General features: G+C 43.4%; 1 protein-coding gene across 1 annotated transcript in view; it reads right to left on the bottom strand.

The window, feature by feature from the left end:
• The window catches only part of sptbn5 (spectrin, beta, non-erythrocytic 5), a 61,575-nt gene that overhangs the window by 2,540 nt on the left and 44,861 nt on the right, over positions 1-14,174 (bottom strand). The window contains exons 58-77 of the mRNA XM_008277139.1: positions 14,021-14,167; positions 13,647-13,784; positions 12,803-12,970; positions 12,092-12,180; positions 11,500-11,686; positions 9,952-10,020; positions 9,725-9,868; positions 9,180-9,376; positions 8,895-9,099; positions 7,512-7,691; positions 7,280-7,435; positions 6,988-7,205; positions 6,480-6,669; positions 6,232-6,408; positions 5,233-5,340; positions 3,936-5,156; positions 2,847-2,915; positions 2,579-2,662; positions 1,715-1,806; positions 1,389-1,505 (exon numbers count right to left, since the gene is read on the bottom strand). Of these exons, the coding sequence (XP_008275361.1) occupies positions 1,389-1,505; positions 1,715-1,806; positions 2,579-2,662; positions 2,847-2,915; positions 3,936-5,156; positions 5,233-5,340; positions 6,232-6,408; positions 6,480-6,669; positions 6,988-7,205; positions 7,280-7,435; positions 7,512-7,691; positions 8,895-9,099; positions 9,180-9,376; positions 9,725-9,868; positions 9,952-10,020; positions 11,500-11,686; positions 12,092-12,180; positions 12,803-12,970; positions 13,647-13,784; positions 14,021-14,167 (3,956 nt within the window). The remainder of the gene's footprint in view (positions 1-1,388; positions 1,506-1,714; positions 1,807-2,578; positions 2,663-2,846; positions 2,916-3,935; positions 5,157-5,232; positions 5,341-6,231; positions 6,409-6,479; positions 6,670-6,987; positions 7,206-7,279; positions 7,436-7,511; positions 7,692-8,894; positions 9,100-9,179; positions 9,377-9,724; positions 9,869-9,951; positions 10,021-11,499; positions 11,687-12,091; positions 12,181-12,802; positions 12,971-13,646; positions 13,785-14,020; positions 14,168-14,174) is intronic.

The raw sequence follows: 14,174 nt of genomic DNA, 5'->3' as shown, positions 1-14,174 counted from the left end.
AAGATAAACTAAATTAAACAGCATATGAGCTGCAGTCTTCCACAGAAAATAACCTGGAATGACAAAAGAATGCTAAGCTATTAATACAATGCTAAAATACCACATAAAGATGCAAAACAACCAAACAACAATGCAAAACAACCAAACAATGATGTAAAACAACCACATAAAGATGCTAAATGACAACAAAAAGATGCGAAACTACCACATAAAGATGTTAAATGAACATAAAAAGCTAAACAACTACCACAAAAACATACTAAACTGTTTAAATAAGTGTTTCTCTGTGACATCATTTAAGTCTTCACAGAGGTTTGATATCAGAACCATCCTCACAGCGGATCGACATGAACAAGTGGTTTGTTTAGCGTTCTTTATTGTTGTCCAGCTGCTACTGCTGTACAATGACAGAAAGCTAACGAGCTAACCTGAACAGCTGACAGCCGGGTACATTCTGAATATTGCTGGAACCTTGTAATCAGATGTCTGCTGCTGAATGTTCGCTGTGTGAATCTGCAGTTTGTCCATACAAAGTCAGAATTGTTCATTGACCAAAAACTGGTTTAAAAATCACTCAAAAATTGCCCAGAGTGACTTAAAACGGGTCCAAAGAGACTGAATTTATCCTTAATGATTCAAGATTGTTCAGAATGATTTAAAATTTGTCCAGAATTACAAAATTTTATCCGGTCTGACATGACAACAACTTGTTCCAAATGACTCCAAACTTCACCAAAATTATTTAAAAGTTGTTCAAAATTAGTTAAAATGGTCCAAAGTGATTTAAAATTTGTCCAGCAACACCTAGCTAGCTAAATAAGATGGCTGGAAGCCATTTTCGTAGCTTGATGCAGCAACGCGACTTGAAATTTGTCCAAAATAACTCAGAAATTGTGAAAAATAATGTAGAAATTGTCCAAAGGAGCTCAAAACTAGTGACTCGACACTGATGCAAAATGAGTTAAATGGTTCAGAATGAGTCAAAATTTGTCCAAAATAAAAATCTTACTAAAAAGAAATACTGTCTAACACGCTCACTAAACTGGACAGACAGGTGTTTACACCTGATGCTGCAGGTTTCCTCAACACTGCCTCCAACACACCTGTAACGCCACCTTGTTAAACAGGGAGAGGCTCCACCTGCTGGAACAACCAGGAACTGCAGATGCATGACCTTTGTCTTCTGCCTCATCAGGTCTGATACATACTAATTGATTAACAACAGATCAAACAATCAGACGAATCCTTCACTTTGTTTTCGAACAGAGCTACAAAAACCGACACCTTAAAACCCACAAACACACCTGAGGTTTCAAACTAGAGGAGCACAGTGTCTCTAGAGGGCTTTCTCAGGTGAACTGTGCGATCTGACTCGTGTCTGAACTCACCCCGAGTCGTCGGAGTCGCTGCTGGAGGAGTCAGGTTGGTTCTGGAGCTTCTTGACCCAGAGCAGCTGGAGGTCTCTGCTGGATGCTGCGAACATGTACTGAGATCCATCTTCCAGGCTGACGGACAGAAAACACAGCACAGGGACAGAACTGAACCTCTGACAAGACGGGAACTGTTTTACAAGACGATGATGTGGAGAATAAAATGATGCACAAGACATGGAGATGAAACAGCTGGAAGAAAGAAGAGGTTTTAACAATGTGGTGGAAGATCCTAACGTCAGGTTTGTGTTTATCTGTGAGAGGATCTGGTGAAGCTCTCTTACGCCAGTTTGAAGGTGTTCTCCTTCCTCCTGTAGTACTTGTTTTCTCTACAAACTGCTCCAACCATGTTGATAGGAGGCCACCTAGAGGTCCTCTGTGGAAACACAGCAGACTGATTAATGCGGTGATCAGGAGGCAGAAGACAGAATAACACCACAGCCTTTTCTGTTTGTTGTCCTTCATCACTGTGATCCACGAGGAACAACCCTGTTCATACTCTCTGTGTGAGAGGCGATAAAAGTGAACCTTTGTCCAGTGATGTGTAAATATTCTGAGTTCGAGAACTCTTAAAATAAAAAAAACTAAAAGCAGCTCTGGATTTTTTGGGTGGTAAACGAGGTGACTGATCTGCTGTCAGTTTGACTCCAGCAGCAGCTCATGATCACACAACCTGAAGTCACATCATTAAAGAAAATGATTCATCTCACAGCGACGACGTGTTTTCATTCTCTGAACCGTCTCAACCCCAGAACCAGACAGCAGCTTCTAAAGCTGCAATGTCTAGTTTTTAAATCAGCAAAAAGACCAAAAGAATCACCACATTTTGAGTAACTTTAGATTTAGAACAGCGAAAAATTCAAAGTACTGGATCAATAAATAACTGCAGCATGGATCAGAACCAGAGAACAGAGGAGCCAGTTGGTGGAGATACATTCAGCTGATGGTGGAACATCTTTCTACGTCTGATGGTGGAACATCTTTCTACAGATGTGGAACATCTTGTAATTTTATCTCAGTGTTTCTGTCTGTCTCTGTGTATTTGTGTCTCTGCTGTGTTGTTAATCAGGCCCTAATCTCAGTGTACCTCTGAGTTAATATAAAGGCAGACCGAATGTTTTCGATGACGTTTGTTGAGATCTTCGTACCTCTGCAGCAGCTGCTGTGTCCTTAAACAGGCTCAGAGTTTGGCCTTCCAGAACAGCCCACACTTCCTCCCAGTGCTCCAGACCCTGAAACAGCAGCAGAACCAGCTCACTGAGTCTGAACTAGATGAACCAACAGACTCGTATCTGATGTAATCAGAAACCTAAACTGAACACAGCTTGACCTCTGATCATTAACGTCGTTACATGAACACTGTGGTGCTTTTTAGGTTGAACATTGTGACTTCTGAGCGTCTGAGATGTTTCTCACCTTGTTTCCTGCTTGCTTCAGTTTGATCTCCAGCTTCCCCTCCATCCTGATTGGCTGTCGAGGTGTCACCTGGGCACAAGTGTGAGGACATGTCGATGATGAAGAGTCAACAACGGGCACATTTCTGTCCTCTTTATGTTGTATTTCATCATTTAAACGATAGTGAACATTTTACTAGGACTGTACGTACACACACAGGATTCTTTAATACTTTAATTTACTGCTCAAACAATGAACATCAAAACTAGTATTGTTGTTATTTACTGAAACCTTCCAGACTGTGATTAAGAAATCCTCTCAGTGGCTTCGTGCAAACAAACTTCAAGCGTTAAAATCCTGAAAGTGAATAAATATTTGGACCGACATCAGTAAACAAATCTAACCCAGTAAAAATGGAAAATTATATTCAAATACAACAAATTGATGCCACTTTTAATGATTTAATGAGCAGGATATTTTTGTTTCTAAGGTCCTGAGTGTGAACGTAGACTTAAAATCTAGATCAACACTACTGTGAATCAGTGACATATCCTAGATTGTGATTATCTGAATAAACTTCTTATTTATGATGTGGAAAACATTAAAATGTTTATATTTGTTTTATAAAACAACAACATCTGTGGTGTTCCGAACACAAACTGACATTTAAAGTGTTAAAACAGAAGAATATTTAGTCTTTGGTTAAAAAAATTGTAATTGAAAGTGGAAAATATTCATATTTAATATTTTCATGGCACTTGTTTTATGAGAAAAGGTTTGTTTTAAAGGTCCAAGGTTAGATGTTTAATCTGACAATGCATAAATAATAACGATGCATCAGAATCGGTGTCGGTGTTGATCACTGATGTATCCCAGACTGTGATCAAAACACTGTCCCTCTTTGCATTTATTGAACAGAAGCTAATACATTTTATTGTTTAAAAAAAAAAAAAAACTGTGACAAAACCTAAACAAACTATGTTGGTTAAAAGGTTTAACTTAGCGAAAGTAGAAAATATTATTATTATAAACCGCTTTTAAAACAATGTCAGTGAAGTTTTTGTTTTTATTTGTGCAACATTTTAAACTGACGCCTGACAGGGTTCTTACCTCAGGTGTGGGTGGTTTCTCAGGTAGATCTGGTGTCTTCTGTCTCTGTGGAGGAGACGGAGGAGTGAGGTCATGTGACTCAGCATCCTCCTCTGTGATTGGAGGATGCGTCGCCTGCTGAGCAGCAGGTGGAGCGGCAGAATCAGGAACGTCACACTGCTCCGGTGTCAGTGATTCAGGGCGCCTTCCTGCGACCGGTGGAGGTGGAGGAGGTTCAGTCGGAGCAACAAACCTCCTGACTGGTGGAGGCGAGTCAGGCGGTGGTGTGGCGGGCTTTTTCGGATGAACCGAGGACTCAGAGTGACGTCCGACTGTCCGATCTGTGGAGGAGAACCTGGGCTTTGGAGCCAGAGGAGGTTTGGATCTGGGCCGAAGCTCTGCAGGTGAGGAGGAAGGCTGAGGGGATGGAGGAGGTTTGGGGGAGGAGGGAGGAGACTGAGGAGGTTTGGACCTGGGTCGAGGTTCTGGAGGTGAGAAGGATTCAGCGGATGAAGGAGGTTTGGGGGAGGAGGGAGGAGACTGAGGAGGTTTGGACCTGGGACGAAGCTCTGTAGGTGAGGATGATGACGATGATGAGGACTTAGGTGATGCAGGAGGAGACTGAGGTGGTTTGGACCTGGGATGAGGTTCTATAGGTGAGGAGGAGGTTTTAGGGGACAAAGGAGGAGACTGAGGAGGTTTGGACCTGGGACGAGGCTCTACAGGTGAGGAGGAGGTTGTAGGGGACAAAGGAGAAGATTGAGGAGGTTTGGACCGGGGATGAAACACTTTAGGTGAGGATGACGATGATGATGAGGACTTAGGCGATGGAGGAGGAGATTGAGGAGGAGGAGACTGAGGAGGTTTGGACCTGGGACGAGGCTCTACAGGTGAGGAGGAGGTTTTAGGGGACAAAGGAGAAGACTGAGGGGGTTCTGGGGAAGAGGAGCTTCTGGTCCGGTTTCTCCAGGACACCACGGTGGGGCTGGAGCTGGGACTGTCAGGAGGACTGCTAGCTGAAGGACGGACAGATGAACTCTGAGGAGGACTGACGACGTCTGTTTTCAGTCTGAGCGTCCGGTCGGTCGGCCTGCCGATGCTGAGTCGACGTACGATGTCTCTGGAGATCCTCGGGGTCTTCGGGTCTGAAGGCTTCCTCCTCAGTGAGGAAACTCTGGCTGGAGGTCGTCTGTACTGCAGGTCCTTCTCCTCGTGTCCACGGAGACCCAGCCGCTTCTCCCTCTGACAGCAAAACAAAGATTTAAGAGGAGAACAGGATTTATACAGGCTTCAGTTCAGCCTCCTAAGCTCCACCAACCTGCGTCTTCTTCTTCTGCAGAGCGATGAACCTCTCGCTCTGAGTCTGGATCATGGCCTCCAGGTCCTCCTGCCTCTTCAGCAGCTCCATGACGTCAGACACCGAGTCCTGCAGGAACCACAACAAACAAAATGCTCCATATGGTCAAAGTCCTCCCATCACTCCCAGAGTTTACAGTCATTCTGATTTAGTTTCACCTGCTGTGTTTCTGTTGTGTCTCTTTGCACAACGTTGCACTCAAAATGACAGAAACCTGAGATCTGTAAAATGTCGAAAATGTTTCAAAACCTGCTAAAAATAAAAACATGTCCAGAAATAGTCGAAAATGTTCAGAAAGACTCAAAATGTGTCCATCTGATTCCAAAATTGTTGAAAATTATAAAAGCCTGCCTAAAATGACAAAAAAATTAAACATTGATCAAAACTTGTCAAAAACACGGTAAAAATGGTTCAGAATGGCTCAAAATCTGCTCAAAAACTCATGAAAATAGTCTCAAACATCACAATTGGTTCAAAATTACTTAACTTTTATCAAAAACACCTTAAACCCTGTCCAAAATGACTGACACCTGCTCAAAAAGGTCACCAGAATCAGCCAAGATGCCTTATAAAAGTAAAAAAATGACAAAACCACGACTCCAAAACTGTTAAAAATGAGTCGAAGTTGCCCAAAATGACCACAATTATTTAAAATTTGTCCAAAATGAGCTGAATGTTGTCCAGGATGTTTGAAGTGTCTTCAAAATTAGTAAAAAACAAGAAAAAAAAAGACTTGAAATCTGTCCATAATTCGTTAAAAATTATTCAAAATGAGTTAAAATGATCCAGAGTCACTACAAATCTGTCAAATTCACCAAAAATGTCCTAAGTGATGAAAAAAAAGTCTTATTTCCTGAAAGCACAGTGATCAGATGAAGACGTCAGTGTTTCTGCGTTTGGTCCCTAAACCTCTCCAGGTGAAGCCAGCCGACCTCACCTGTAGCCTTCTAATGAACGTACCCCGTAGTCTTCGGCTGTCAGCGTTCCTTCATAGGAGCTCAGCCAGCGCTCGGCCTGGTCCAGCTCCTTCTGCAGGAGGCAGATCTCCAGCTCCTCTTCGTACAGCAGCCGACTCTCCTCCCAAACCTTCTCCAGCTGCAGCTCCAGATCCTCCAGGTCGCCGATCCGGTCCTCCACCTGCAGAAAACACAAACAGATGTCAGTCATTGTTCCTCGCCGTGCGTTTCAGGTTCACAAGGTTGCTTCACCTCCTGAGACATGAAGTTTCCGTCCTCGACCAGCCGCCGTCCTTCGTCCTTCACGGCCTGCGACTTGCTGAGCTGCCGGTCGATCTGGACGCGATACTCGTCGTGTTTTTTAATGAGTTGCTCGAGGTCGCTTCCCTCCAGACTCTGGACCTCCACTTTGACCAGAGACAGCATCTCCTTCAGCCAGGCCCTGAAACAACCACACATCTGATCATCAGCGGCTGATCATCACGTCCAGCTGGTGGAAGGATGCAGTTCAGCTCATCACTGAGATAAAACTGATTTCAGTTTGTCAAACTAAAACTATTTTCATGAACTTTTAAATTATTTTTCAGAACATTTTAGAAGATCTGCTGCTTTTCTTCGTCATGTTTCACCGTAAACTGAACATTTGTGTCTTTTACGGACTTTGAAGACGTCACCGTGAACTCAGAGCAGTTTCTTTCTTTGCTTTATTGATCAAACGATTGATTAATCAGAAATAACATTAAGATTTAATAGAACCTACATGAGTTCTGAGCACTGGGAGAAGTATCTCTGGACGTCCCCGGCCTGGCCCAGTCTGGCCCGGCGCTGGGAGGCCTTGTCCTGGATGCTGGTCCAGCTGTTCTGCAGCTCCTCCAGCCGCTGAGCCACCGAGGTTCTGACCCGGGGCTGCCGTCGGCTCAGAGTCCGGCCCGCGTCACTGCTCCGGGTCACCTCCTCCGAGATCAGAACCAGGTCCGTCTGGGGGGAGGCGTTGACAGCATTGATTCACCTGATGATTCATTCTGAGCAGAGGCCTGCTGTATGGTTCCTACCTCCAGAGCCTCGTGCTGCCTCAGCAGAGTCTGGATCGCCTGCAGGTCGTGCCCCTGGTCCTCCGAGTCCAGAACTGCCTCCTTCTCAGCCATCCAGCCCTTCAGCTCGTCCACGTCGTGGTTGAACTGATGCACCTCCCTTGCTGCCTGCAGGTTCTGGAAAACACGGGACAAACCGTTACACTCGGCACCTCTACTGATCCAGAGCCAGCCTGGCGGGTCAGACCTGTACCTGCTCTCTGGTCCTGATGCTGCCGTCCAGTTCGTCCCACAGCCGGCTCAGAGCGTCGTCCCTCCTCCGGGCCTGGCCGTCCTGCTGCAGCCCCCGACCCAGCTGCTGGACCGAGGTGAGCCGGCTGCGACCCAAACCGGACACCTCTGCCATCAGAACCTCCAGCTTCTTCTGAAGGACCTGCAGGCGGAGGGATGGATATGTGAGCAGAAACAGGGCTGGAGATCCGGCTGTTTCAGTACTCGGTGCTGCGAACTGTGAACTAAATGTTTTTTCTCTCTGGGCCGCCTGTCGAGTCTCTGAGCGTTTGAACCTTCAGTTCTTCTGGTTTTGATGTGCTGTTCAGTACCAGCCACAAGAAAAACTTTTATTTTAGATTATTTTCATGTATTTAAAAAACAAACAAAAAAAATTCTAAAAAACTGTTTAAATAACACGAGAATCACAATATTTCTATAATCCAGAGTTAATCCACAAAAGCCAAAAATGTGCTTTCACAATAAAGTTAATGAGACATTATTTCAGTTTAGTTACTAAGATTGTAGATGAAATGAAAAAGGTTCAGACTGTTCTACTTTTACATTTAACTGTCTTAATCTCAAAACCTGCCAGCAGGTTAAAAAGGCATCATTATTTAAAAAAAGCAAACTAAATCAACGGGATAACACCATTTATCAGTCAGAAAATGTATAAACAGACAGAGCTGTAAGATTTTCAGCTATAAAAAGGGTCCTTCAGCAAATCATGTGTGACAAGTGCACAAAACAATGAACCATATTTTAGTTAAACATCATGAGGTTTCTTTAAATTCACTATCTTCTGTGTGTTAGATTTAAATAATCTGAAAAAACAGAGAACGTGACAAAACTGAACAGAAAACCAAGAAAAACACTAAATGACCACAAAGAGACAAAATTGCACAAAAAAAGTCCAAAAAGACAAAAATTAGATCAAACAAAGGAGATTAAAAAAAAGAGACATGGATGTGACAAATAACCGCAGCTAGACGGATAAACTCAGACCCAAAATCAGGAAAATGAGACATGACATGACAAAAAAGGGACAAAAATGTCACAAAACAACACAAATTAGCCCATAAACAACAAAAATGAGGCACAAAATGAGCCCCGAGAGTCAACGTTGTCCCAAAGAGACATATAAAAGGAAAAATGAGACACAAAAGAACAGAGAGAAGCTTGTAGTGGCTGTAAAAATACTCTAATCTATAGTGTGCACAGTCTCCAGTTGTCCCAGTGTTGCCATCAACATGTCGGACAGAAAGTTTTCAGGAAGTAGGACACAGGTAGAAGGACAGAAATCTGACAAACTGAAGACATTTCTTAGTTCTCTCTCCTCCTTCATAAAGCTGCGCTCACGTCTCACCTCTAAGTCCTCCAGATCCTGTCCACAGTCCTCAGACTCTGTCACCGTCCTCCTGGAGGTCAGCCATGTTTGTAGTTCTTTGGCCTCTCTCTCGTACACGTAGAGGCGGAGCTGATCTTCCAGAGCGGCGCGACGAGAGGCGGACAGTTTGAGGAGAGTCTCAAACTTTTCGAGGACACTTGGGAGAGACTCGCTGACCAGACGGCTGAGATGGAAACGCATGGGGAGAAGATTTCATTCTAAATCACAGACTTAGAAATAAAGAGATGTGGAAACACTACGAACCTGTCTGGATGTCGGAGGTGCTGCAGCGACGCTCCGCTCTCCTGCAGCTTCTCCACCGTCCTCCTCTGGTTCTCCAGCTCCACGTCCACAGAGTCCAGCCTCCTCAGCAGGGCCTCCGTCGCCTCCTCGCTCCTGCCACAGTCCCGGGACTCCAGACCGACTCGCTGCTCCTCCAACCAGATCTGCAGCTCCGACAGCTGAGCACAGAAACACACCTGAATACCAGGTTGATCTAGAACGTTTACTACCAACGTGTCCACTGCCCGGGACATCTGGAGCTTCAGGCTGCCACTACAACATGAACATTTATAAAAGTGTGCGAGTTAAAAGTTCACGTGGTGGCATCATTACATTGTTTCACTGCAGGAACCCAGTTTTTTTTAACATTTAACACTTACAACTGTATGTTTCTTCCCATTCACATGACTTATTTGGATGCTACAGTTCTTCAGGTCCCCAGCGGTAGATCAGCTGAAGAAATGGAGGTATATGAAGAACACTGTGCTTCCTGGATGTTATTGGAAGCACACTGCTGCCTGTGTTACCTCTGTGAGGAAGGTGTGAATGCTGAGCGCCTCCTGCAGGAGCTTCCCCTTCTTCTCCGCCTCCACCAGCAGCTTCTCGTGGAGACTCTTCAACTCCTCTAGACGCTCACGGATGTCGTGAGACGCGAAGTGTCGACCCCTGACCTGAAAGAGTCGATTGTACAAACATCAGAGCTTCAGTAAGACCTGAATGTTCTGCTGAAAACCAAGAGCTGATGGATCCTCACCAGACTGTGGCCCGCCTCCTGGACGGCCTGGACCAATGGGGCGCGACCAGAGATCTCCTGCGTCATGGCCTGGAAAATATTATTTAAACAGTTGATTTAATCGACAGAACCAAAGATAGGCTTGGAAAATTCAAAACAATGTAGATGTTTCCATGATTTTCTTACATTTTATAGACAAAGCAGCAAATTTACTGGTAATAAAACTCAGTCCAAACCTAAATAAAGTCCATGCGGCAAAAAATAAAGGATAAATATAGTATAAATAAAGTAAAATATTTGCAAAATGATTAATTATTCATAACTTAAATCAGAGATGTCCTGATCTAAAGGTGCTTTTAGGCTGAACATGGGCCCAGTCCTTTGTTTATGTCCAACAGGTGTTTTAAGATTAGTGGCAAGATGCTAGAAATGCTCATTTTGAACAGTTTTCTAAATCAGTAATCGACAGCGTCATTAACCAATAACTGATTAACTCTAAATATAAATTCAGGTCAGTGCTGATGTTGCTGTTTTAGTGAACAAACACATGATTTGGGCTCTGATACATTCTGTTGATCCCGGTTTGTCTGAAACTCCTGAGTTCTGGTTGGAGGTCATGAACCTCCTCAGAGTCTCTGTCATGGTCCTGTTGCTGCTAAACTCCCACAATGCTCTCTGCTGCCACCATGAGCTGTAGTCTGAGTGACACCTCCTCTGGTCTCTACAGGGTTAAACAGTGAGAGGCTCCACCTGGTGGAACAACCAGGTACTACAGCTGGTCTATGATACATTCACTGAATCACTGAAATTACTGAATTTACATCATGGAGACTAGTGGTTCTCAAACTGGGGGTCGCCAGATCATTCTAAAAAATAAAAACAAAAATAAAGCCTACATTTATCAAATAAATATGTATTAGGGCTGTCAAAATTAAAACTCGAACTTGTTGATATGATTTGATTATTCAATATTATTCCTTTTGCTCTTTTAAAAAATAATTTTCTTTTGTTTTTATATTTTTTTTCCCTTTCATTTGTTGGAAATAAATTGAAGTCATTAATTCATTTAAAAGACAAAAATGTAAAGAGATTAATCTGTGGAATTAGCACATTAATTTTTAATGCATGAACAACAAAGTTATTACTCATGCCATATTAAAAATTCTAATTGGGGCATCACAAACACAAACTTATGTTATCTTGGGGGTCGTGGCTCAAAAAGTTTGAGAACCACTGAGTTAGAGAAAACAGGTTTCCTCAGACCATCCTGCCCTACAGAGCTTTACAACAACGTTCCTGAACACCTACAAGGCATTCAGGAACACACTGGAGGCAGAAGTGCAGTTTTTTTCTTAATGCACTGAAGAGATTCAGTTCTCAACATATAAATTAGACTGATTTCAACAAATCTGATGTACTTGAAGTGTGTGCTATGTCAGTAAATGGCATCACACTGGGACTCGATATGAGCAGATACAAAACAATAAATGACTGATCGGATCGAAGGCAAAGATCTTGATTAGTCTGTCTGACATCTGATGTTTCATCCTGGACTCTGCCGGTAGCTACCTGGTGTTTGTGGAGCAGCTGCTGGCTGCTGCTCAGTGAACTCCCCCAGTCTCTGGCGGTGATGGAGGGCAGTCTGTCGCTCAGCCAGGCCACCTCCTCCTCCAGGTCTCTGTAGAACTGGAACAGAACCTGCCAGGCCTCCAGGGTCTCCCTGCGGTTCTGCATGGGCTCTGCCAGACCGTTGTACCTGACAGAACACTCATTAACACCTCTGAGCACCATGCGTGCCTGGTGTTTCATATTAAGCTCCTATTGTCGCTGGTGTTTCAACATGAATATACGCGTTACATAAACTCTTATAAAAGTACCTTTTTTTTTGTTGAAATGAAATGTCACACAAAACCACAATGCAGAGAAATCTACTTTAAACACCACCAGTGTGACTAAATCATCTATTTATTTATTCTCCACACTCCATAAATCAAGTATACGGCATTATTACGGTCATACATTATGTAAATGGAGCAACAGCAACTATCAGAGCACTGATCATATTATCATCTCATAATGTGATACGTTACACAACAACAACAACACACAGTGCAACTAAGCCGGATTCATCTCAGCACAATGGATTAGACTGGTAGCAGACCTGCTGATGGTATGTGCCACTCTGGTCTGGATCTCCTCAGCCAGGAAGTTTCCCTGAGAGTGGAAGTTGTTTGCCGTCTCCACAAGACCCTGTTTTAAAAGAAACACATATAAGTTTATATATGCTAATACTACAGCAAAGCACGGTGGTGGCAGCATCATGCTGCGGGGCTGTTTCTCAGCAGCAATGACTGGCATGCTTACACCTCGTCATTATGAATTAATGTTGTGTAGACTGATTTTATCAACTTAAAATTAAACCTACAACATAATAAGTCGGTGAATCTTCTAAAAGGCGCATTAGGAGTTAAAGAAATTTACCAAGCAGTTAAAACAAAGCTAAAGTAAGTCGTCAAAGTGAAGCTACAGCGCTGCAGTAGTCTGATCATCATAATCAGAAAAAAAGCAAAAAGTCTTGAGGGTTTTTTTTAAAAGTGTAGACATGATTTTGTTAGAACAATGCATCTGTGCATAGAGTCTTTAACCGGAAACGTGTCCAATGACATGCAGCTGATTTAGATACGAGCTGTGCATCAAGAATCCACTAATTTAAACAAATAAATTCTGCTGTAAAGGAAGAAGTGCAACAGTTCATGTACGTGGCAACAAAGAAATCTGTTAAAAAAAAAAAAGAACTGCCCTTTACGTTAAAACACGTTTATCAAGAAGCCAAAGATCTCAGGTTCTTAAACAACATGAACATGTGGATGACCTGGATCCGGTCCCGGTGTCCGTCCACTTCCTCCTCCAGCCCCAGCAGAGCCTTCAGCAGCCTGTTGACGGACGGCAGGTCGCTGCCACAGTCCTCATTGGTCAGCTCCCTCTCCACCGAGGCGACGCACTGCTCCATGTCGTCCAACGAACGCTGGAACTGCAGCGCCTGAATACACAAACAGCACAGTGAGTGCTTTCAACAGTTTATGATGTTATTTTAGGTTAATGTTGGGTTTAGGTTCCCTTTGATTAAGCGTACAAGAGGTTAGGTTTAGATTGATGTAAGGTTTAGGACATGTTGGATTAAATTTAGGTTACCGCTATGTTTATGTTTAGGATATGTTATGTTTAGGGTATCCTAGGTTTGGTTTTATTTAAGATCAGTTTTAGGTTACTTTAAGCTCAAGGTATGTTAAGTTTATGATAACATCAGGCTCAGGTTATCTTAGGCTTGGTTTAGATTCACTTTCCTTTTAGGTTACCTCACCCCTAGCATGCATTAGGTCAGCTTTAGGTTAATGTTAAGTTTATGGGTGTTTTAGGTTTGGCTTAGGGCAACGATAGGTTCAGGGAATGCTAGATTAGGTTTAGGTTATCGTAAGGTTCAGGCTACCTTTGGTCTAGGGTATGTTAGGTAACGTTTATGTTACATTAAGTTGAGTGTACATTAAGTCAGGTTTAAGTTAGCGCTAGGTTTAGGCTACCCTAGGATAAGTTTGTGTTAACATTGGGTCTAGCATGCATTAGCTCAGATTTAAGTTAACTTCAGGTTTGGATTAAGTTAAGTTAGGTTTAAGGACTAGATGACCAAGTCACAGAAAGGTGTATGAACTGTTGAGTACCTGGTAGGCCTCCTGCAGTCTGGTCTTCTTCTCCTTGCAGTTTTTGATCAGAGCGTCCCAACTGTCCGTCAGCTCTCTGAGTCGAGGTTGAACCTTCATTTCAGCTGATCGAGACTCTGACAGCAGCTTCTCACCTTCCTGTGAAGCAGCCGGAGACACATGAGAAGGTATACGAACAACAGAGACCAAAGTGTGGAGAAAAACCTCAGTGGAAGAAAAAATAACTGAATATCTCCACGCTCTGTGTTCTGTTCATCATTATGTTGGAATATCATCAGAAAGTTTCGACTGTTGCTCACTACACAGATTTCAAAGTTCTGAGATGGTTTATAAAAACTGCCCCTGTTTTAAGCTTAGTGATGAGCTAAATCCACCTTCGTGAGGGCGTCCAGTCGGTAGCGGTTGGCGAGGATCTCGGCCTCGAAGCTCTGATGCTTCAGTAGTTTGGCCTGAAGGTTGGTTGGTTCCCTCCAGCTCTCATCCAACGCCACGGCGTTACGCTCGTTCAGCCAAACACATACCTGGAGA

Source organism: Stegastes partitus, unplaced genomic scaffold (assembly GCF_000690725.1).
Source record: "Stegastes partitus isolate 25-593 unplaced genomic scaffold, Stegastes_partitus-1.0.2 Scaffold89, whole genome shotgun sequence".
Lineage (NCBI taxonomy): Eukaryota > Metazoa > Chordata > Actinopteri > Pomacentridae > Stegastes > Stegastes partitus.
Note: the sequence above shows the minus strand (reverse complement) of the source record. Positions and strands in the feature narration are given on the sequence as shown.